General features: G+C 59.5%; 6 protein-coding genes across 6 annotated transcripts, besides 3 other annotated features; all 6 read right to left on the reverse strand.

Annotated features, from left to right (window-relative positions):
- Positions 1 to 2,433: 2,433 nt before the first annotated feature.
- Positions 2,434 to 3,368: a repeat region.
- A 199-nt stretch (positions 3,369 to 3,567) lies between these two features.
- Positions 3,568 to 5,066: a repeat region.
- Positions 5,067 to 5,364: 298 nt separating this feature from the next.
- Positions 5,365 to 6,016: a repeat region.
- A 330-nt stretch (positions 6,017 to 6,346) lies between these two features.
- LPMP_271920 (hypothetical protein) lies at positions 6,347 to 7,405 on the reverse strand (the record flags this gene model as incomplete). Its single annotated transcript, XM_010701976.1, has 1 exon — positions 6,347 to 7,405. The coding sequence occupies one exon, from the start codon at positions 7,403 to 7,405 to the stop codon at positions 6,347 to 6,349; it is 1,059 nt and encodes a 352-aa protein (XP_010700278.1).
- Positions 7,406 to 8,400: 995 nt separating this feature from the next.
- On the reverse strand, positions 8,401 to 9,168 carry LPMP_271930 (hypothetical protein; the record flags this gene model as incomplete). The annotated part of the gene is made up of 1 exon (XM_010701977.1): positions 8,401 to 9,168. One exon carries the CDS (start codon positions 9,166 to 9,168, stop codon positions 8,401 to 8,403), a length of 768 nt encoding a protein of 255 aa, XP_010700279.1.
- Positions 9,169 to 10,835: 1,667 nt separating this feature from the next.
- On the reverse strand, positions 10,836 to 13,715 carry LPMP_271940 (protein kinase-like protein; the record flags this gene model as incomplete). The annotated part of the gene is made up of 1 exon (XM_010701978.1): positions 10,836 to 13,715. The coding sequence occupies one exon, from the start codon at positions 13,713 to 13,715 to the stop codon at positions 10,836 to 10,838; it is 2,880 nt and encodes a 959-aa protein (XP_010700280.1).
- A 1,179-nt stretch (positions 13,716 to 14,894) lies between these two features.
- On the reverse strand, positions 14,895 to 19,430 carry LPMP_271950 (hypothetical protein; the record flags this gene model as incomplete). Its single annotated transcript, XM_010701979.1, has 1 exon — positions 14,895 to 19,430. One exon carries the CDS (start codon positions 19,428 to 19,430, stop codon positions 14,895 to 14,897), a length of 4,536 nt encoding a protein of 1,511 aa, XP_010700281.1.
- Positions 19,431 to 20,852: 1,422 nt separating this feature from the next.
- Positions 20,853 to 22,169, reverse strand: LPMP_271960 (hypothetical protein; the record flags this gene model as incomplete). The annotated part of the gene is made up of 1 exon (XM_010701980.1): positions 20,853 to 22,169. One exon carries the CDS (start codon positions 22,167 to 22,169, stop codon positions 20,853 to 20,855), a length of 1,317 nt encoding a protein of 438 aa, XP_010700282.1.
- A 1,134-nt stretch (positions 22,170 to 23,303) lies between these two features.
- LPMP_271970 (small nuclear ribonucleoprotein, putative) lies at positions 23,304 to 23,636 on the reverse strand (the record flags this gene model as incomplete). Its single annotated transcript, XM_010701981.1, has 1 exon — positions 23,304 to 23,636. The coding sequence occupies one exon, from the start codon at positions 23,634 to 23,636 to the stop codon at positions 23,304 to 23,306; it is 333 nt and encodes a 110-aa protein (XP_010700283.1).
- Positions 23,637 to 23,964: the final 328 nt, after the last annotated feature.

The raw sequence follows: 23,964 nt of genomic DNA on the forward strand, positions 1-23,964 counted from the left end.
CACGTACACGCGATGCTAGTCAGACAACGCAGCTTCTCCATCTCCCCCATCCATCCGCGTCCTCACTAGAACGCTCTCTCAAGAGCAACTCAAAGCTACGGCTGTAGCCGCACAAACATGGGGGCATCAGGCTGCCCACATGCACAGCACATGGTTGCGCCCCATCTCCAGCACCCTCATTGCCAGTCCCGCAAGGATGAAATAAAAGTCCGGCTTGAAGGACACCCAGACAAGCTCAGAGGAGGCAGAGCTGTGGTAGTACGCCATGAAATGAATGATTACACCCCAGCGCGCCACACAAAACCGCTGCAGAATTACAGTCAAGTATGCACAGCGCCAAGTCCACCAACAAACGCCACCCCCCTCTCCTTTCCGCTACTTACGTCGCAAGCACCACTCCCTCCATCACAGGGAGGAAGTCGCCACCCTCCCCGTACGCCTGGCCATCACTGCCCGCCCCAAAAGTTCTGTGACTCGCTTGCCGTCGCTGCGCGACCTCTTCATCCACGTGTACCCTCTCGTAGAACGCCAAGCAAACCGTGCAAACAAGAGAAAGAACAACTGGAGTCAACAATACTATGACCTGCATAACAGGCACGACAGGGAGTCCGGGGTACGCCATGTCACTGCAGTCTTTGGAAACCCCACGGTCGAGTTAGTCGCTGTAGCCGTCCTCCTCTCTCTCAACATCGTTTCTGCCAAGAGCCGCGCGGAGGCCGGCGTTGGAGTACAAGAACAGGATGCGCAATCCAGTGATCACCAGCGTCGTCACCACCACCTCAGCCGCGGCGTGCAACAGTGCACATCGCACACGCTGATGGCATGCCTTCGGGGTCAGCGAGTACGCTGGGAGCGCCGGTAATTACGCGGTATCACCGCTCCCAAACGCACGACAATGGGCGCGCTTGGTGACTCAAGCCCTACCCGCGCGTGCGCCAGGCACCGTCCCTCCTGCTCTGTTGCAGTCGTGGTGGGCACCATAGCAAGACATGTTAGGTCACATGCGCCGTCATCATGGAGAACAAGGGGCCCTTCAAGTCAGTCAAATAATGGTTGGCTGGCGGAAGAACACAGTAAAGAGAAGAGAGCTATGTACGATGACAACTTGGCTGAGAAACCGAGTGGTGCAGCACCCAGGTCGATGAGGAAGGGGGGTGACGACGCCAAGTGGCTGAGTGGGCGGGGGGGTCGTACTGTGGAAAAACGGTCAGAGTGTGTGCGGTGATTAGGCACAGAGAGAGAGGCATGCTGATTCTGAAGATTCGGCACCACACACACACACACACACACATGCGTGTGAATGGGCACCGCCGTGATGAGCAACAGATCAGCCAGTAAGAGTGAGTCGGAGGAGAGTCGCAGAGAGAGAGAGAGGGGGGTGTAAGATAACAATGCAGCAGGTGGGAAGCTGAGAGGAGGGGGATGGAAGAAGGGAACATCACCCCGAGGCCACGCAGAGAAGGTGGGCGGCACATACAAAAGTCCGATGGCGCAACTACTCGACAGCACCAGTGAAGAAACGTGACACTTTTTCATTACGGCAAACGACGGCACGTGCATTCGCACACGCACACACACACACACGCGTCATACGCATACACTATCGTCATTCTCATCACCCGAGAAACCATAGAAGCGGCAGAGAGGGGGGGGTGGAAGAAAAAAGAACAAACGTCACGCGTAATGCCCCAAAATGAAGAGAAAACTAAAAACAGCGCATATCACCACCAACATCCTCAGCACTGGTCATGATGACACAAAAGAGAAACAGAGGGCGAAGACGCTGGCTACTGAAAAGGGGGAGAGAGAGAGGGGGGAGGGGAAGGAAAGAAAGGGAGTAAGAGAAGGCGTGTGCAGTGGGCTGTCAAGGAAACGAGCTCTGCACACTCGCCGCAGAGGAGCATAAATCGGTCAATAAAAGCGGTGCCCACGCAAAGCACACCACAGACAAAGCGCTGACAACACTTGAAGTAGAAGCCAGAGGAAGCAATGACAGTGACTACTACCAATATAACAGCAATAATAACGTAAGAATCATAAGAGTGAAGAAAACGCGCGCCAGCCCGCCAGCGTAATGTGAGGAGACGACCCGCGTTGCACGCCTCACCAACTTTCACAACTCGGCCTTCCCACGGGGGTTGAGAGTAAGTAAAGCAAAAGTGCACACACGCACACACACACACAAGGAGATAGATGAAATAGCCCTCCTGCACCAAACGTTGACAAATATGATGAAATAGGGAGAAAGAGAAAGAGAGAGAGGGGGAGAGGGGAATGGGGAAGCGCGCGAAGACAGAAGAGACGTACAAGCGGGGGAAAGAAAACGGCACGTAGTGAAGGAGGGGGAAGAGAGGGAGGGAACAGAAGCAAAAAAACGCAGCGCTGAAAAAGGTAAACAGCGGCAGTGGCTGTCATGGCAATCAAGACAAGCGAACAGACGCACACACAGCCACAGCTCACGCCACGCCGCCGTGTTGCACCACGGCAAAGCCCGAGTCGTCTCGGACAAGACGCCCTGCCGTCGAATCAAACCGCGCGTCCAACGGACTCTTCTCGGCCTTCCTCGCCCCGTCTTCGGATGCGCAATGGGCGCCAGACGGACACTCAGGTGAACCGCATGTCTCGATCCGAGTGGGCCGCAGCACCGGGGCCCCGCTCGAGGACAGAAGCGGTGGCTGCTATCGTAGGGGGTAATAGGGAATGCTGGCCTAGCCTCCTCCGGGAGCGATGACCAAGCCAGCCACTCGTGCAGTGGGCGCCGGTGCCTCCTACCACTGTCAATTCCACCGGCTTATAGATTTCGCCATAGTGCTCCAGCTCACGGTGACCAAAGACAAACTGAAATAAGAGGAGAGTACGACAGACTAGTGGCGCCAGCTTTTGTGTCCTGAGATGCCGCAGCACGCCATCCCCCCATCCTTGTAGGGTCCCGTGCTGAGCGCCATGAGGAGGGAGGGTGATGCGGCAACACCAGCCACGCTTGTTTTTTTTCTGGGCCTTGGTTGCTGAAGTTGCCTTCGCACCAGGCCAAAGCCCAGATCTGCTGCTTCGCACTCAGCGCAGCAGCTGCAAGGGGTCCGCAGCCTCTTGTCGCTGCACCTACAAGTGTATTATTGTTGTAAGCGCATCGCGGCTGCTTCTGGTGTGACGCGGCTGCTCGTACCGCACCGTTGGTTCACAGCGGGGCAGGGCGACTTCGCAAAGGGGTAGAGGGCGCTGCCCGCACGTCGCGCCTTTTCTCGTTCTCGAGAGACCCCGCCGCAGCCCGCTGGGGCGCGATGGGCCCAATTGTACGCGACCGCTGCGCATGGGGGAGGCGTGCGGATGTGGTGCTCCGAAGGGGTCGACGCCTGCACGCCCGTGTGAGAACCGTCGAAGCATTATGACCACACCGTCATTCAGCGTCTACACCTCCCCGCCGCAAGGTGCCAGAAGGCAGCCTCCTTGAGTGGTTGTGGAGGGATGCAGGAGGGTGCGGTGTACAAGCACTATGGCGTCGAGGCGCAGTGGATCCGCCCCTCTCAGTACGTACCCGCTGCCTGCGTCTGTTGCGGCTCCCACTGCGATTGCGGCTGCTTTGGCGTGAATGCGCTCAAGGACCCCTCCCGCAGTGCTTGCTAGCACTATCCCACCACGCGGTGGCGCCGCAGAGTTGCTCTGATCCAATCAGTGCCCTGGGGAAAGAGCTGGGGTGGCCCTTTGATGGACCTCACTCCTGCGAAGAGATTGCCCTCAGCTTGGCAGGTCGAGCAGTGCTGCTTGGATGCCCTCTACGAGGTGTCGGCCAGTACCACGCATTGGCTAGAGGGCCAATGTTGGGAAAGAGGGAGTAGCGATTCCCCTTCCCGGCACGGGCGTGCCACGGGGAGCTTCAGCTGGTGGCGGTGTCGCGCACCAAAGGGTGTGCCCTTCGCTTTGGGGGAAACTCAGCTCCACGAAGTGCTCCAGTGCCCCGTGCTCGGCCCTCCAGAGGGTGGGCTGCAGTGTGGTTTGCATGACATGCTTGCCTGCGGAGGGCGAGAAGAGTGGGAAGTCACCAGCAAAGGAGGCGTGGTGCGGTCCGGGTGTCCTGCTGAGCTCCAGACTCAGTGCGTCGACCCCAAACAATGATGAGGGCCTCGGACAGAGACCTGAGGAGCCCCGCAAGTAAATTTGGTCCTCTTCCATTTCGCCTCGTGAAAGCGAGCGCAGACAGGGAGACCGCCTCAGACATCCACTACCCAACAAGTACGAGGTGTGAGCCTACGTTCAACTTACTCAGTACCGTGATGATAACAGCGTGGTTCCGTGAGCCGAACCACCGGGCGTGGTCCACAAGCACTTCTCCTACCTTGGCACCGGACTGGGGCTGCACCGCTTTGTGCAGGAGCAAGTCCAGAGGCTCTACAGTGCAGCAGCGGGGGGCAAAAGCCGGACTGCTTTAGGCGGCAGCCTGCCTCCCAGATGGTCGCGCAGTCGTCGTGAGACCATTCACTCGAGTAGGTGGCACAAATTGCTGGCCGGCACCGCACAGCGCTAGGACGCGGGATCACCACCGGGCTTGTGCGGCTTTCAGAAGGGGCGCAGTGAGCCCCTCTCTCCACGTAGAGGGGACGCGGTTGCCGGGGACACTGTGGCTGTTGCTGCTCAGCAGCACTTTCCTGCAGTGCATCGGGAGAGTCTTGACACTATCACAGTGAATTTCGGCGACGTTCAGGGCGCGGCCGCAGTGGACCGCGCGGGGTGCCACCTCGAGCCCACCAGGAGTGTGCGGGGAGGGGGGCATGGGGGGGCCTGGATGCGTGCCATGGATTGAGGGTCGTCGGAGAGAGCATTGCAGGATCGTGCCCATCCTTCGGGGCTCGCTCCTTCAAGCTCGCTGATAAGCGCATCCGAGAGAGGGCTGCGCTCGGAAGACGCACAGGGTACCTTCTCGAGAGCCGCCCCCAATCGCGTCAGCGTTGGCATCCAGGGCGGCCTATAAGCAGTTCTACCACACGGAACAGCCTTCCTGGCGGCTGTTGCTATTGGCCAGGAATCTCACCCTATCCATGAGGGATACCTGACAGCTGTGCATGTGCTGTGGCAGGTGTCACTGCATGGGCGATCCGCCTCCCCTTTGATGCGCTTTCGGGTTGTCGCGGTGGTCGGCACGGGCTCTGCGGGTCGACTTGGCAATCAGGCCGCAGCACAGCTGGGCGCCAGTCATCACTGGCGGCGCTGGGCCATATCCCGCCACAAGGTGGACAGTGAGCGTGGTCGCGCGGCGTCAGGATGACGTGCGGTGACGTCTGCGCTGTGCCATGCCCGGGCGTCTTTTCTCGCTCGCACGCGCCAAGTCGTTGCCCACTGACCTCACCGCGCCGAATGGCCCCAGCCCGGTCAGGTGGCGCGAGTCGGCGTCCATTCCAGCAACGTGTGAACTGCGTGCGACGCCGCTTGGTATCTGATTTGAGAGCTTCCCGTGTCACCAGGTCACTCTTTCGCACGTAGCCGGACGGGAGGTGTGTCCGTCCAGTAGGGCCACCGCGGCAAAGCCAGGCCGTCACGGCCCCAGCCCCGTCCTCGAGAGCACGAAGGCCCCTGCACCTGCACGCATGTCCTGCTGTATGAGCAATGGGGACGCCACCGCCACGCTTCCCTTCGCGTGCCGCACTCGAATGCTGAAAACAGGGGGAGGCCCAAATGCCCTACAGGCCTGTGGGGTGAGAGATGTGCGCCCCTTGCAGAATGCACACCGGCATCGAAGACCCGTCAAGGAGCCGGGCCAGCCAGCCAGCTCCCTTTGGCGCCGTCCAGCCCATTCTAATCCCACCGCAGCGCAGAACAGGCAGAGAGGCGGTGCGCGGGTGCGCATCTTTGCTGAGCCGTCGACACGATTCGCGGTGCGTCGGGACAAACATCATCACGACCGCAAGTCACCTTGGCACACCGCGAGCCCGCCAGCCATACCCGAGAGGGGGTGGGCTGCAGGCTGCTTGGCTATCGGGCAAAGAGTGCGCAGTAGACCCTGCGATGCCACGGTTAGGTGGTTGGCACCACCTGTGCATGTGAAGAAAAGCAGCAAAAGTAAATAAAAAGAGCGAACAAGGCTGCTGATTAATAAGCACAAAAAGCGCCGCACAAGAAGTCTCCCCAGCTCGCTTCGGTACGAGTACTCGGTGTCCTCCACCCGCTTACAGGCGCGTGTCGATGGCGTCATCAACAGCAACCGCCTCCCACCCACCGAGGAATACCAAAGCGAAGGGAATGTGCTTTCCCCTGTCTTCCCCTTCCCCTTCCCCCCCCCCTCCCCCTCACCGACGCTGCGCTGTAACTCGCCTGTAAGAGCGAAAGGGGGGGGGGGCAGCACTCCCCTCACAAGCACTTAATACAGCTGAAGGTGTGGCAGCGATATGGGCTCCATCTCGCGGCTACCTTCCCTCTCAAAGGGGCCGTGGCACGACTTGCCCGAATAGCCCTCTTTAATGCCGTCTTTGAGAGGCGGCTCGGAGGAGCTGCAGGCGCCGTCACCGGTCGCGAGGGCACCAACTTCGCGACAGCTGGACACAGGGACGAGGTGGCAACGCGGCAAGCGCTGATGGAGACGGATGCGCAGCATCCGATATGCGATGTAGCAGTATAAAATAAGCTCCAAAATCTTCAACACCAACGCCACGATGGTGATGAAGAAACCCCTCTGAAAGGACACGGCTCCTTGTTGCTCCATGGTATTTCTGTGCAATAACCTCATGTCGGACACAACGGCGATCAGGATGATCACGCTGATGACCTCCACACCGCACTGCACACAGAACATCCCGGCGTTTCGCAACAGCCGTGAGTGCTCGTTCGCCTCGAATCCACAGCATGGGTCCAACGCGCCCTCTTCCTTCGCAACGCTCGGCTCACCACCGGGGCCGCACACGTGCCCATCATCGCGGACCTGCACGCCGTGCTGCTCCAGCAGTTCTCGGTTGAACAGCTCTTCGCTCACGCGCGCGTGCTGGTCTCGACGCACACATAATACTACGGAGATAGGGCAAATGAACGAAAACAATAAGAGGAATGCAACAAGAAATGCTGAAGAGACAACCAGTGGCGTGCGTCGCTCGGGCGGATCGATCATAAACGCCCCGCTCCCACCCGCGAAGGAGAAGAAGCTCCGGCTGTTTTTAGTGAGGAATGGCGTGGACAAGCCTAGCAGCGTAAGCAGGAAAACGGCCACCTCCAACAGCACCAGTAAAACGGCACCAAGCACGTAGCGGCTATACACACGAGGTGACAGCGAGTACATGGGGTGCACAACCAAGTACAGTTCCCCGTTCACGCCTAGGGCCATGTGATTCTTCTGGTGGGCATCCGAGGTGAGGGTGGAGTAGCGGACACCAGACGGGAGTATGCAGGCTGCAAACACAGTCACCTCCTCTGTGTCATGCGACGACATCACGCAGGAGCGGACGCGTGGTGGGGGGATTTATGTAATATCTCTGCGAGACGAGGAGGAGAGAGAGGGGGGTGAGGGGGGGGCGTGTGGGCTAAAAATTGCTAGAGGGAAGAGGAAAAAGGCAAAGCAAAGGAGCAGGGCTCGTGAGTGTAAGTGCGATCACAATAGAGACGCGGAGTAGCCGAAGACGTTCTGTGGCCAAGCAGGGGCTCAGCATAACCATAGCAGGCAAACACGTAGGCATAATCAACGCAGCAGCGCAAAGAAACGACACAGCAAAGGGGGGTGGAGAAAAGAGAGAGGGTGAAAGGAGATGAGGTGGGGAAAGAACGCAACAGCTGGTGTGGTGGCGGTGCTGCGCATGAGCAAAGTACGGCGTGCCTGCAGCGGCCGTATCTCCACTACGTGAGGACAGCTTTGCTGTGTAGGGAGTGGGAGGAAGGGGTGTCGCGCGGGGGCCCTATCACCACAAGAAACGAGCTGATGTGGTGAAAAGAGAGCCTGCAGTGCACGCCTATCTGTTTCCTTCCTGACATCCGCTCCCATTGCGGCACGAGGCATCCACGCATACAAGGAAGCATAACCATCACAAGGACTATGGCGAGAGGGGGTCGCTGAGGGCGGAGTGGGAAAGAGCTCGCAGGCACGGGAGCGAGAGGGGGGAAGGGGAAGAAAGCTCTACAGAACACGGAAGAGAGGAGTATGATCATGCAGGCGGAAGAGAGAGGAAGATACACGGCTCGGCTATACATCGAAGAGTGTTGTTCCCCCCTCTGCAGAACCGCTGGCAATAGTGAGAGAAGGCGGCAGCTCGCGGAGCGAGAGCCCTATACACGGTGTGGAGGCACACACTGGGGGATGCAATATACAGAGGAAGGGAGAGTGCGAACGAGCTACGTAAGCCACGTCATGGCACGCACTCCCCCCATCCACACCTCAAACTACCAGCAGCTCAAGCACGCAGACAAGCACCTCACCCACTCATCCTCCATGTACTATCGAAGTTTCCATGTAAGGATGTTGTACTCCGTTGAGTTCATCTGCCGGCTGAGAAACTGCTGGCGTGTGGCGTAGCGGGTGCGCACCTCAGCGTTGTGGCGCATCACCTTCTGCTCCGCCTCCACTGTGTAGCATTGGTGAGTGATAGGATCACGGTCGTCTTGCTCACGGTTCTTGCGCGCCGTGCCCGCTACGTTGGCAAGTCGCCTCTGCACTGCCTCAATGGCCGCGTTGCGGGTAGCTTGTAGTGTCGCCTCACGCGCCGCCGCCCGCTCGTGGCGAGCCTGCTGGTACTCACGGAGCTTTTGACGCCTGCACAATCGATCCTGACGAAGAGTCGCGTCGACTGTCATATCAGCATCAAGGCGCTGCGCGTCCGCTAAAAATGCATCCCCGCCACGCCCGCTGTCACAGTCCATGCGCGGGTGGCGCTGATGCTGCTGTAGTAAGTGCGGTGGCACTACATTGTTGAGTGCAGGAGCAGTAGCGCAGTGCTTTGATGTTGTATATGATGACGTCCCAGCAGTGATGCTTGGCTTCACCGAGGCTTCTGGGGAAGGAGAGACAGACGAGAGCGACGAGTGCGCCAAGCTGCTGCTCGTGCCTGGCCGTACTGCTGTGCTGTTCGATGCTGAGCATGGCGGGAGAGGAATGATCGGGTGCTGATAGCCGGGAGGATGCTGCAGAACCTCTGCCTGGTGCCTCCAGATACCGCGATACGGAATTGGCTTCAGATGGAAGGGGGCCTCGTTGCCGAACAGCATGATATCTGGAAAGGTCTTAATATGTTCTGCCTGCGTGTGTGTAGGAGGGGTTCAAGGGAGGGTGAGAGAGTAGGGAAGTCTGGCGCGGATGAGAGAATGATCGAACGAAGAGAAGGCGGAATCAAAAATGAGCAGCTGGGAAGGGAGAAAGGCGCCAGTGCGGAAGCAGCGGAGACACCGAGAAGCGCTCAGATCTCAGAAAGAGAGAGAGAAGAGAGGCCATCGTTCGCCTGCACAAGCGATCCGCCTGCCTCCATTGGCACATTCTTTAGTTCTTTATTTTGTTCCTCATCCCGCCCCGCCCGGCATTAAACCGCGTCTTGTCACTGCACATAGGAGATGCGACGTGTATGCGGTGCACGTGTCTGTGCGTAGCGGAGAGGGACAGAGCGGGGGAGGGGGGGGGGACGCAGAGACGACGACAGTGGTGGCTCCCCGTTGAATGGATGAGCATGTCGACATACTCTGAGGCGACTCTCCTTTCACGCCCGTTCCCTCTCTCTGCGCTTGCGCATGTCTGCCGCGCAGCGCCTGCTGAAGCCTCGGACGCCTCCATCTGCAGAAGGGAGGGGAAAAGGAGGGCTTCGTACATTGCAGTTCCATGCTGCGATGTACAGGCTATTGGCAACGGCAATACACGCGGGACACAGGTGGCTGTCAAAGTGAATCCCACACCAGCACACAAGCAAGCAACCACACAATCTGCACGCCGAAGAGGTACAAGAAGATGAGGAGGGAGTGGAGAAAAGCATCACGAGATGGCCGAAAGGGATAATAACGACATCATCGCCAAAATAATAGTGAGAGCAACACCCAGACAGACAGACAGACACACACACACACACACACACACACACACACGCGGCGTGCGAGCACCAACACAAGCGGTGATGTGCACGCAGCGGAGGAAGAGAACCAATGAATGGAGGAGGGGAAGAGAGTCAACGAGCATACGAACACACACACACACACACACGTACACACCAACAAGTACACAGATATGCATACTTCAACACAAAACATAGATTTGCAAGGAGGTAAATGACAACAGTCGCAGCGATGCGAGGTAAAGTGGGAGAGAGAACGGTGGCAGTGGCACGGGTGGTGGCGGTACCACGGATGGGAGTCGCGGAGCGGAGAGAGGGCGGGAGAGAGAGGGGGTGAGAAAGAGAGTGGAGAAGGGGATGAAGGGGGTGTGATGAGGAAGGGCGGCGCCAAACATGTCCCCGCGCACGCTCACAGAACCGGCCGCACCAGCGGTGTCGAGAATCTCTGAGGAAGTCGAGCGGTACAATAGCCACAAAGGGTGGAAAGGTGAAACTCCGCAGGAGCCTCAACGTGCATCTCATGGCTCTCGCTCGCTCCGCCTCTCTCTCTCTAAACACACGTGAATGAGTCAGAAGCGCCCTACCGATGTGGCGCAAGAGCAGGAGAGGAGAGCAGAAAAGGGAAACACCAGCCACCGCCACCACCTGGCTCTGGACAGGGAGGAAAGAAGGCAGCGACAGAGCCGGCAGCAGCAGGAGGAGAGCGCGCAGGCGCAGATGCAAATACACACACACACACACGCACTCACATGGAAGAGGAGGAAGAGGGTCGAAGCTAAAGACGACTACAAGATCGTACGGCCATTACCCTCGGGGGGAAGAGAGGGGGAGCTCTCTTTCTCACTCATCTCGGTCTTGGTTCGCGAGGAACCGCACCTGTTGCTCCAATCTCTCTGTACCCGCATCACTGTCGCTGTCGTCGACCTCGTCCTCGATCTGGTCGCGCGTGCTGCGGCGCGTGTGCAACTTCAGTCGCTGCTCCTCTTCTTCCTCTGGTGCTAGGTCCCCGTCGCTGCCGCTGTAGTCACGGACACCGATGGCTTCCTGGTATCCGCCGCCAACAGTGTTGCTCAGCACGGTGTTACCGTTGCTTCCAGGGAACATATCCGGTGAGGCACTCGCCAAAGAAGATGCGCCACCTGTGGTGTCAGACGCTAGTTGAATAGCTGCGACGGCCACCGTCGCTCCGCTAGGAACGTCCATCACGTGCTGCACAGCAGGGGGCACACTCGCAGAAGACGGCCCCTCAGCTGAGTTCGACGCCATCCGAGTTGCCGGGGGAAGGGCACCCTGCGACACCGGGTTGCCAGGCTGATTACGCCGATCCTCGCAAACAAGTGCTGAGGAAGGCATAACATGAACCGCAGCAGCGGCAGCATCCAGCCACGGCATCGGTCGCATTAGCTCTGCCGGTGCACACGGCAGCGGTTCCTCCGTGAAAAATCGGTGCTGCAGAGCCTCGGTGGCAGATGGGCGGCGGCGCGGGTTCCACTGCAGCACCGATGCGAGCAGATCCACCCCGCTTGCAGGCAGCAGCGCACCCTCCGCTGCCACAGGGACACTGCCGTGCGCTACAGTGGGGAGGATAGCGCCACGTTGGAAGAGGCTCGCCAGACGTGAGGTGCGGTTCCAACGCGGTAGCGACTGCATCATTGCCTTCGTCTGAGGAAGGTGGTACAACCCAGGGAACGACTCCTCCGTCGGAATGCCCAGCACCTCGCACAGGGCCAGCAGGTGTTGACTGTCGGTCGAGGCGTGGAAAAGAGGACGGCGCAGGAAAAGCTCGGCAAATATGCACCCGACCGACCAGACATCCATCTTGTGAGAGTAGTCCACGACACCAAAGTGCAGCTCCGGCGCGCGATACATGAGCGTCACAACGGTGGGGGTGAGCGCCTGGCCTTCGCGGTAGAGGCGGCCAAGGCCGAAGTCGCACACTTTCACGTAGCCGTTCTCGGCGAGCAGCACGTTTGACATCTTCAGGTCGCGGTGGAGAATACGGCTGTCGTGCAGAAACGCCACGGCGCGCAAGAGTTGGTATACGATGGACTTGGCACGTGCCACGTAGCTCGCCGCCGCCTGTGGATGCGCGTTGCGTGGCGTGATGTGAAAGAACGGCACCTGAGTACTCGTGTGAGGGAGCTTACAGTCGCCGCTGCCCCGAAGCTCCGCCATGGTGGTGTACCGCCGCATGTAGCTCCCCAGGTCGTAAGGGCAGTAGTTCATCACAAGGAAGACGTCCTTCGCCTTGCTTGCAGCGCCGACAGCAGCCAGTGGGCGTGTGGTGACAGCGTCCTGAGCAGTGCCTTTCGCACCCGTGGTTTGAGTTTGGGGAACGGAGCGGCCCTCGTCCCGCTGCAATGGTGGCTCGCCGGCGCTGTCGCTCTTCGCCTTTTTCGTTGGGTTTGGCGCTGTTGTGTCCTCCGCGGTGGAGCGGGGACGGCGAAGGGGGCGATCGCTCTCCGTGGCCTCATCTGCGGGCTGCTCGGTTGATGGCGACTCCGACTCCGATGATGATGACGGTGACAACGAGGATGACAAGGAGGTCGAGCGCGATTTTGGTGGTGATGTCAGGCGACGCGGGACCGGCGTCGGGTCTAGCAAGACGAGCTCTAGCGCGCCCATTATGTTTGGATGCTGCAACCGGAGTAGCAAATCAATTTCGCGCATGAGGTAGGGCGGAAGCCCCACCTGCGAGTCTTCTAGCCACATCTTCTTTATGTGCTTCAGAGCATATACCTGCACATGCGTTGGCGGTGGAGCGGCTGACGAGGAAGCTGAGCTCTGTTGAGTCACGCGGTGGCGCGATTGCTGTCGGTGCTGCCGCTCGTAGTCCGCCGTGGTGACAGCGCGGAAGACGACGCCATACACGCCCTGCGAGATTCGGCCGACTCGAGTGTAGTAGTTCACATCCCGGCAAATGGGCCGAACTGCCCCGGAAACATCGACGCGGGCCACAGCGCAGGCAGCATTGTACGCTGCATCGGCAAGCAAGGAAGCGCTAGATGAGTAAAGAGAAGAAATCGACGGCCCCGCAGCAGTGACAGTCTCAATGGCGGTGGCAGATGACTTACTGTCCCCTGTCGCTTTGGGGGCCATCTGTGGGGATCCTTGCGCCGCCAGGACCTCTCGCATACGCGCGACAGCCTTCTCCACGACAAGCTGGCTCTCCGTGCCGCTGTTTCGACGTCCGGCGCCGGAGCTCTCCCCAGACATCTTGCTGGATGCATGCACGTCATGGGCGGCGCCTCCAGTCGCTTCAGTGCTGGCTACCACCCCCTTCGCCGTGGGTGCCACACTACCATTAACGCCGCCTGGAGCAACAGCGGTAACACCTGGCGTTGAGTGGCGCTGGTAGTCGTTGAGGAGCGTGTTGAGGACCGACACGACCATGTCGCATGTGAATGGCACACACAGCGGATCCGTCGCGTTGTCGCGGTATTCGAGCCGCGCTAAGGACGGAGAGGCAAACACAGGCGGAGGCGCCGGCACCGCCACACCGGTAGACAAAGACGACGAAACGGCGACTCCACCGCCACCCGTGGCATCTGCGTCAGCGGCGTTCAATGTGGGTGCGTCTCTGCTCGTCGTGTTGGCAGTGGGGACAGTGGTAGTAGTGTTCGTCACTACTGGCGGAGCGGTGGCAGTGGCGGCGGCGGCGGCAGCAGCCTTCTCCTGCCGCACCTTCCGCATACGCTCCAAGAGCGAGTTGACCTGCATTGTTTAGATTGCGGTGATCTCCACGTATGGGTGTGACTGTACAGGTGGCCTGCAACCACAGTCGTTATTTCTTCTGGCTCTTCTCACCGTCCGCCAGCGGATGCGCAGCCGCTCACAACGATGCAAAAGCGCGGAGAGGACGAGAAAAAAAAAGAGGGAAGAGAGGGAAAGACAGGGCGCACCGATCGAAGGTGAGCGCGCTGTCATACCCATTGGAGGAGCACCCGCACCGCATAGAGGACCGTGATGGCACATGTGAGAGAGATGAATAGAGACAGAGGAAGGGGAAAATAGGGACAGGATGAAAGGGAGAGTGCTGCAGATGATGGAGTGCGGAAACGTGTGGGCGTAAGAGAAGGGGGGTGACAACGCCGATACGCGCACACACGTAAGCGGAGCTACATACCCAAGCCTGCACACTTTGCATTAGTCGCACGGTCTGCTGGCTAGAAGCGTTTCAGGTCCTCAGCGGTTTTTCTTCCCTGGTCCTGGCTAGAGCGCGGCTCTGCTTAACACCCACCAGCCCACTCAGTCACCACTGCTGCCAACTACTCGTTACATATCTTCAACGCTGCAGCACCGCACAGTCACCGCTGACGGAGCCCGGCCGTGCTTTAGTTTGGGTGCGTATGGGTGGGTGTGTTCGCTTTTGCCCAACCCTTCTGGCATCACGGAGAGCGGATGCAGTGTGACGTGAGGGGGCACATACACGCGCCTATACATGCATACCAGTACATCGGCCCACCCAAGGACTGAGTACGCCGGCAAATAATAATAAAAAAAACGGGGGGTGCGCAAGAAGTGGGTGTGGTGCGCTGATGCTCACACAGCTCACATTAACAAGAGAAAACGAAGGTGTTGTGGGGGCGTATAGTACATATATGCGTCAGGCCCCTCTCCACCGCAACGTAGTCCATAGAAGCATCCGCGTTACTTGGGATAGAGGAAGGGCAGACGCGAGGTAGAGAGCCACTGTTGCGCATGCCCCAGAGACAGAGAAGTGCACGCAGGCAGCCACACACGCATAGAGAACTCGCAGCCATTGTACATACATAAAAAGGGGGAAAAATAAAGAGTGGCAAAACGAAAGTGACGGAGATACACCGCAGTAGGGCCACACACACACACGCGCGCGCGAGCCTGCACTAACATCAGTAGCTGCTCAGACTCACTTTTCTCTTACAGCGTTACACGGCGGCAGTGGTCGAAGAGAGCATCGGCTAGCGTGGAGACAGGGTCATTTGATCGCATGCGCACCACACCCGTCATGACAGGCGTCAGATTCGGAAGCACGTACCTCATCAGGTACGTCTCCGCAGGCAGTCCCAGCATTTCCGCCGTTTCAGGGCTTCCTTCAACGATCTGCAGATGACGCAGGGAGGCCAACTCATGCAGGATCTGGGACGCCTCGTCCTGAGAAGCAGCAGCGAGCCTCGCCTTCCGCTCCGCCGCTGCCGCTGCAGCGTCTGAGGCGCTAGCATCGGCTGGTGCTTCAGACACCCCTATGACATCCACTTGACTCGCTGGCGCGGCAGCCGTCGCCGTGGCGTTGAGCGCGAGCGGCGAGGTTGTCTCAGTGCTTGTGTACGACGCACGATCGGCTGTTACGCATGCCGCTGGCAGTGCAGCAGCCGTAGCCACAGCTGTAGGATTTCGGCGCGCGGGCGCAATACGTGTGCACAGCTCCTGCGCAAGAGCCTCTAGAGATGCGGCCGGCTGTAGTGCACACCGCGACGCGGCGAGACTGTCACGAGGGTGCGGGGTGTGCGCTGAAGAGGAAGGGGCCTGGCTGAGGAGTGCTGCAGACTTTGGGGCCGCAGCGCCGGTCCAGCAGAGCGGTGCGAGCCGCATCAGCGCCACCGGGAGCATTGCATTCACCAACGCCGATCCGCACTCATCACCGCATGTACGGTTCGGCATCGTTCGTGTCGCCATACCGACCGTTGCCGCCCTCGCGTCAGCTCGCGCCTTTCGCTCGCGCGCCGCGCACCAGCATGCTTTCACTTCCTCTGTGTTTAACACCGGCACCGACATGAAGAGCATCTGTGCGGTGCGGGTCGTTGGAGGTGCCTCCATGGTAGTTGGGGCGACGCCACCCGCGCCCTCAGCGTCAGCAACATCATCATTGTTGCTAGGGGGAACAATAACTTGCGCGCTGCGCACACCTAGCGCGGGTGTTGTTGTGATGGCGCTGAGCCACGCCAGGAGCGACTGGATCGGAGAAGCAGTGGCAGCGTGATGCTTCATGTACCACTCGAGCTGTGCAGCATATGGAGTGATATGAAGAGAGTCACGAAGCGTGGCGAGCGCCGCCTCTGACAACCCTATCGCAGCAGCACTGTGCGCAGAGGGTGCGGCGTCTCTCGGAGACGTCGATGATGGCCGCCGATCCGCAGCCGCATCCAGCTTTGTCTGTAGAGCATCGATCGTGGCGCGCAAGAAAGCCGGGTCGGCCTGGAGTGCCACAACATAGTCTACGAAGAGAGACTCGTCCACAGGCGTCATTACGGTCTCCACGTCGCTGCTGGCAGCGGCCGCCTCCTCCGTCAAGTCGCCCATCGACTCTACCTCACCGGCGGCGCTGCCACTACATGCTGGGCCGCGGCCACGGCGATGGGCCCGCTCCAGCGCCAGCAGCTCCTCCTCCTTGATGCTGGCGATGTCAGGTAGAGGGAAGTCCGCATCTATAGGGGCTAGAGGCCCGCCGTCCTCGTCGTCCGCGTCGCTGTTGTCTTCGGCAGCGTGGTCATCAGTGCGCGTCAGCAGTGGGGCGAGAGCACGTTGGCGGCGCAGCTCTCCATCCTCGAGCTCGGTTTCATTTGCACGGAAGCATAAGATGGCCTGCGCCAGCGTCTGCGGGAAGTCGCTGAGAATGTAGCCTTGGCAGCGGCAATCCGACTGACGCAGGCGCCACCGACACATGAAGGCGAGCGCACAGTCGAGGTACACGGAGTCGTCTTCGTCGGGGTCAATCGCAAGGATCGGATTCGCCTCGTTGATGGTGCCAGCGCGTCCGTAATCGGTATCCTCGTCCTCCTCCTCGGCGCCGTTGTTGCTGCCCTCCAGCGACGCGTGAGGCTCACCGTCGCTCGGCGCCTCCCCATCCGCCTCCTCATCCTCCTCATCCTCCTCGTCCTCCTCGTCGCCCTCTCCGTCGGTCCCATTGCTGGTGCCGCCGCGGCCAACCTCGTCACCGTACCCGCCATCATTGACGCCGTCCTCGGTCACCGCTGGAGTGGGCAGCGGACGTGGCAATCGCCCCTCCGTAGACACCTTTAGCGCAAGCACCTTTAGACCGAGAAGGTACTCCTGACGAAGCGCCGCGATGCATCGCAGCTCCTGCCGGTCCACGTCGCGTGCAAAGGCGCGGCCACGGCTACGGGCAGCAAAGCGCGGTAGAGCTAGTGAAGGCAGGACCCTATCGCCCATGGCAGCGGAGAGGGGCACAGGAGGCAGTAGCTCGCGGTCCTCTTCCATTTCTGCTTGTGCTTCCTCATCCTGTGCGTCGAGCTGAGCGAGCCAGTTGCCGCCACCTTCCTTGTCATCCTCCTCGCCCCCTTCCTCTTGCTCCTCGTCAATCTCAGCGCTGTCTTCGTGGTCTCCATCGCCAACGCCGGCATCGGCGGCGCCGCGGATGTACGCCTCGTTCACAACCAGCTCAATGGGCCGTAAAGGCGGCTGCCACCATTGCTGCACCGCGCCCTCCTCGTCTTCGTTGCCGTCATCAGCACTTTTGGTGGCCGGAGGAAGAAAGATCGACATCAGAGAGGCACGGGAGTCCACCTCAGATGCCGCGTCGATGCCCTCGCCCTCCTCATCCGCTGCCGACCCTTCCTCGTCCCGTTCCTCCTCGCTTCCGCTGTCATCGTCTGTGTCGCCGCGCTGCTGCCGATCCTCTCGCCGCTGGCGCCGCTGCTCCTCTTTTGCTAGATGTTGAGCAACTTTCTCCTGCGCTGCCTGACGCACCAGCCGAGCTTGCATCCGGGCGCGACGGCGCTGTAGGCGACGCATGAGCAGGCCTCGCAGCGCGGCGCGCACGTCCGCCATGTGCGCCTTGTAGTCCACAACAATGCTTTCACGCGACACGCACGGCACACGGCAGTGTTGCGCCAGCAGAGCGGCGACGGTCTCTGCCCCGCTCAGCGGTGGACCGGTGATGAGGGCGCGGACCGGCTTGAACATCTCCGCGTGCGCAGCGCGAAACTGCGCGCATACGACGTCAAGGTTCGCAAGGAAGCCGTCGAGGGACACCCACTCCTCCTCCACGTGCACCGTCAGCGCGGTAGAGGGCTCCGCTTGGATGTCCGAGAGCACCAGGGCGGTCAAGAGAGCGCCGCCGTCGCCCCAGCACGACTCGTTGCCAAACGTGGCGAAAAGGTCTTGCGGGCTGGTCGGCGGTGGCAGCTCCAGCCCATCAAGACACACCAAGTCCGCTGCCGTCAGCGGCAGGGACACTGCAACAGCCGGCTGCACAAACCCGCCGAAGCGCGCCTGCACAGCGTGTAGCAGCTGCCGCTGTGTGACGTGGCCCTGGTCGACAGCGAACACGTACCGCTTGTCAAGCACATCGTAGGCGCTGCCAACCTTGTAGAGGACCGAGGCCAAGTCCTGCACGTGGATCATGGGGATCCTATTCACGCCGGCGCCGTACTGCGGCAGAACCTGGTGGTACCATGCGCTCCGCAGGAGCCCGAACAGCATGTCCGACCCTTCGCCGGCGCCGTACGGGAGACCAGCGAAGACAACGTAGGTGTGCAGCGTCTCAGTGTTGGCGCACTTCACGAGGTGCTCTAGTGAGTGCCAGTGCTGAAAGCGCGGGTGAGGCACACGCTGCGCATAGGCGTCGTCGGTAAAGACTCGGTCCGGAACAAGCGCGTGGATCTCGGCCTCGTCCTCGCCAGCGGCAGGCTCGCGCAGTGAGAAGGGAAGGCGCCGCTCTAGCTCTGTGCGACGCGCTGCACGGCGCGCCTCTCTCTCTGCCATGGCAGCAGCGCCCTCGCTAAGGTCATCCTCGTCACCAATGTCTTCATCCTCAGCGTTGAGGAGCTCCTCCAAGAAGGCGCTTCTTTCCTCCTCGCGCTCCCTCTGCCGCATCTCACGGGCACGCGCGCGCTCTGACGTCAGTGTGTACGCCCACGTCACGGCCGAGGACACCAGTACAAACGTTTTCTCTACTTCGTAATGTGTCCCGGCGAGAATGCGGATGGCGCACATGGCCTCGTACGTGTCGTCCTGGAGGACAGCAATGACGACGTCATTGGCGAGCAGGCGCTTACGGAACTCCTCTGCGTTGTCGTTGTGCTTTGGAACGATACTGCGCACACAGAACTGGAGGTCTGCCGGCAACATATCTTGCTCCTCTGCGGACAAGCCTGCGAGTGGTGGTGATGTGGGCAACTCCTCCGTGCCTACAGCGGATGTGGCGCGCTTCTTGCTTCTGCAGTGCGATCCAGGTGTAGAGGCGGTAGAAGGGTCGTCCGAGTTGTCGGCTGCAGCGGCGACCAGCGACCTTTCAAGCGAGTCCCACAGACTCTTCATCTGATCCCACAGCCAGTCACTCGAGGTCGCCTTCGACACCGTACGTGTCGTCGCCGCGGCCCGCTCGCCAGTGCGTGTGAGCGTGATCTCAACGTCATACTCGTACGACTGGTAGAATGCCTTCACGACATGGCGACCGACATACGAGTCGCCGTTCAGCACCAGCACCTTCTTCATTCCAGCGGGGTAAAGTTGCTGATGTGGCACAGACAAGAGAGGGAAAGAGAGAGAAAGAAGAATGAGAGGCGTAGTAGGTGTGTGGGTGTGCAGCGAAGGGGAGGGGCAAGGGTGTTGGTAGATGACCCCAAGGGGAGAACAATAGCAAGCGGAGAATGGAGGGAGAAGTAGATGGAGAGGAGGGAAGGATGCGGAGTCAAGCATGAAGAACGAGGCGATGGATATGTGGGCAGGTGTGGGTGTGAGTAGCCACTGTTGGGTGTACGCAAGCTCAGCGGCAGAATCGACGTAACACATGAGCAGAGAAAGGAGAAAACAGCGGGAGAGAGACGGCAAACACACACGCAGCACGAGGGGGGAGAAATCGGTGCTGACGACAGTAGCACAACAGCACCCCTCCCCGTGGTCCGCTCTGTGTCTCTGTGTGTATGGGCCTCACTGCGGTTCCCCGGGCCCTCACATCTGTCATTCTACTTCTCCACCCTCTCTCTCTCTCTACAGTGTCGGAAGCAGGCAGCTCGCACAACTCGAAACCGGACGCACATGGTCGCAGACGCTCTTCGGCGGCGGACGCATCGAGTCTCCGCCTCCCCCCAATTCCCGTTGCCTCTTCATTGCTCGAGTAGGTCTAAGAAGAGAGTTGCAAAAAAGCCCGTGACTCGCCTCACGGGCAACTGAAACGCTGGAGGGGTGACAGTGCACATGCAGCGTCTCATCCCACATATGCACAGGCACACACACACACACACACACACACACACACACACACACACACACACACAGACGCAGACGCAGAGAAAGGGAGACACAGGCAGCCACCACATTACTCTCGCGCCTCCTCCTGATTTTTTTTTTTTTACACGCGCGTGCTTGCGTGAAAGAGCGAAGAGAATGAGGACGCGTTTTGCCTGCTGTGTACGAATGAGAGAGGTCGAGTGAAAATCGACTGCATGTGGGCAGGGAACACCGTAGCACACAGACGCGGGTCTATGTGCCTGTGCGCAGGTCGTGCTCTCGCGAAATACATGAGTCGAGGAAATGGGCCAAATCAGAATGGCGCGCACACACACACACACACTATATATATATATGTTTATATAAAGAGACTCATACACATACCCAACAGGCAACCCACGAGGAGTTAGGGAGGGGAAGGGAAAGGGGAACAACGTCATTGGGGCTGCGCGAGACAGAGAGTAGAAACCCAGCGGATCCAGCAAACACAATCGTAGGTACACCCACAAAGCCAAGGGTGAGGAGAGAGACAGTTAGGGATGAACGGCATCGGGTCGCACAGGTGGCCATCAGGACTGGATGAGCAATGGGTAGAGACACACTGTGGAAGAGGCGCGCACGGGTTGGCAAGGTACGTCTACGTGTGTCACCTGTGAGAGGACAAGTGCTCAGTCACCCCTCACAGCTCTACTTCGGGAAGAGCTTCGCTCCCTGGGGTTTAACAGCAGCATTCCTATTACTCTTGTCTCTCCTTGCCTCGCGCCTCACCACCGCCGACGAGACATTGGTGTTGCTGCCGCCGTCTCCACCGGCCTCTCCAGGTCTGGAGGCAGCGGCGGATCGGTTGCAGCTCGACGGGGAGTTGGTGGGCACTGTGGCACCGTCGTTGTCCCCGTTGCCTGCATTTTTGCTCTTCAATACCGCGGCAGCCGGAGCAGCGGTGGGGTGCTTGCCCAGCGTCTTCGACATAGTAGTCTGGAATGACGGAGGCGGCGAAGCAGCCGCAGCCTTTTCGTGGCGCTTCTTCTCTGACTCGCGTGCGGCTCCTCCGGTGGTGCCCACCGCTGGTGCTGCGCCCCCAGGCATTGGCAACGAGGTCGTCGGAGCCGTAGTCATCAAGCCCTTCTCGTTGCGCTTGCGCGTCGCCTCGCCGCCGGTCATCTGGCCGATGTCGCTGGCATCCACCGGTACGTACGCCTCTCTGCTATCCTTCTGCAACTCAGCCGCGTCCAGCATGTCGGAGGTGAGCTGCACCAGCAGCATTTCTGGGTTCCATGTGACGTCCTCGTCCAGCTCCCGTGCCAGGCAGCTTGTGAGACACGATAGGTCATACTCGCTGCGCATCATTCGCAGCAGTTTGTCCCAGCTGTTTGTGGCGTCGAGTTCGTTGAGGCGCGGCAGCGTCGCCTGGTATCCCGTCGGTAAATCAGCGATGTGCTGCGCTAGATGTTCCTTCTGCCGCTGTGCGCGCTCCGCCTGCTCATGACGAATCTGCTCCAGGTCGTCGATGCCGTCATAGACGACTTGAACGTTTTGGTTCAACTCTGTGTCAGCAGGGCGATACACGTTTGCAGGCTTCTCTGCGTCGAACCAGTTCGAATTATCTCGTCGTTGACCGCGGCGGCCGCAACCAGAGCGGGACTTGGATGGAGAGTCGCTGCCGTCTGCTGCAGTGGAGGCCTTCATGCTATTCACGCTCGGCTTGCTGTGCTGGTCTGTGTTCATCGACGCGCGCGGTCCAGGAGCAGAGGACTCCGCAGCCGTTCTACCGCGGACCTCGGAGTAAGACGGACTCACCAACATCCCACCCGTCTTGTTGGGCGCGGAGAGAGCGCCCTGCGAGGAGAGAGAGGAGTCGGCAGAGTGCATCGAGTCGAGTAAAAAGGGCTTGGGTGTGCCATGCATGTCTGGCACCGACGTGACAGGCGCACTGATCTCCGTCCGCAGTGGAGACGGAAGGGTCCCAGCGGTCCTGTTGCCGCCGCCATTGCCAGTGGATGTCATGGTGCGTTGCACAAGATGAAGCAGACACCCGTGTGCCGTGAGGATAGGTGAAAGAGGGGGTGGTACAACTACAGTGTGAGCAGTAGCGGAGCCAATACTACCTACAAGGAAAGCTCCTTCCGAGGTAATGTACCCCAACGGACTCCGAGTAGCTTGCCTGGGTAAAAGTCGTGCTATGGGACCTCGCGATGATGCGCCGAGGTCCGTGTAATGGCGCTTTGGTATGTGAGAGTATCAGCAATCTCTCAAAACAACAGCTAAAGACACAGTAGCAGCAATGGAGGATGCGCCGAGGTGAGCACACAGACGAACGGACGCGCGCCCGGCTGAGACGCAGATGCCAATTCAGTAATCTTCCACGAGTGATAAAGAGGGAGACAGAGAAACGAGAGAAGACGGCAGGAACGGAGCAAGAGAAGCAAGGTGAGTAGAGAGGGACGGTGAACACGACAGGATAGGCAGCCATCGTCGTCATCCTCATGCGCGCAGACGCATACGCAGGCATGAGAGGGAAGATAGAGGAAGAGAGGGGGGGATCAAAAGCAGTAAAGGGGGGTAGAGAGGATTAGCAGTCGTGAACACTGCAGTTGCACCTTTACTCCTCTTCGCTTCTTCCTTTCGGGTCCTCATGCAATCACACGCGCACATACGCTCCGCAAGTACACGTCTCTCTCACTCTCCCTGAAGAGGAGCTACGCAGGCTGACACTCGCCTCGAGGTGATGAGCAGAAGCGCATCAAGGGCGTTCCAGCGATTATTCGTTGTTGCTGCTTCCTGCCTTCTTCTGCTGTTGCGCACTATCCTTTCGGGGTCTTTTTCGTACTACGCGCTCATCCATCATCGCCCCTTTCCCGCCGCCATCGCCTTTTGTCGTGGGGGGAGGAAAGAGACACCATCGCCATCAGCACCAACGCATACATGCCTACACTCAGCACACGCGGATGTGAGCACACAGGGGCACTCACAGATATGCGACCGTAGACGGACACAGAAGAGAGAGGCCAGGGTGCTTCAGAGCACACGCACACGCACACACACACACACACACACACACACACACATACACAGCGGTACGAGAAAGTTCAACTCACTCCTCAGCTTTTTGGAGGTGCCAAGTTTGCGTTTTCCTCGTTACTAGCTGCGCTTGCGCTTCATCGCCGTCGCCTTCGCCGACTTGGGAGCGCCGCTAAAGTTTGCCGCGGCCCCACTCCCGCCGTTCTCGACATCCTTCATCACTGTAACGGACACGACGTGCTCGCCGCGCAGCAAGATAAGCCCCAGCTGGCGCTTTGACGAGACGCCCTCCTCAGCCATCCTCTTGGACTGTGGCCGCTCCTCGACGGCATCGCCGAGCACAACGTTCATGTGCTTGTCAAAGACGAGCAGCTTGCCCGTGACGCTACGACCATCATCGAGCACAACGCACAACACCCTGTTGATGTTGTGCAGCATGGTGTATTTGCCCATTTTCGGTTTTCCCTGTATGTATGCGCCTGGATGTGCTTTGCCGTGCTTTTCGAGACTACGCTTCCACCACTGAATCGATTCTGCGGTTGTGCGTGATCATCCATGGGTAAGACCACACGGCATGTGCAAGAACGAGCAAGAGAGGCGCGCCAATGTTGCCATCATGGTCAGGGTGTACGCACACACACACACACGCTCGCGCACAGAAAACACAAAGAGTGGGAGAGGAGGAGGAGGAGGAAAGAAAAAGGAGCAGAGAAAGGAGGCGACGTGAATCGGAAAAAGTGAAGATGTGCTGCGGTTTGGCTGTACGCGTCACGCAAAGGTG

Source organism: Leishmania panamensis (genome assembly GCF_000755165.1).
Source record: "Leishmania panamensis strain MHOM/PA/94/PSC-1 chromosome 27 sequence".
Classification (NCBI taxonomy): Eukaryota; Euglenozoa; class Kinetoplastea; order Trypanosomatida; family Trypanosomatidae; genus Leishmania; species Leishmania panamensis.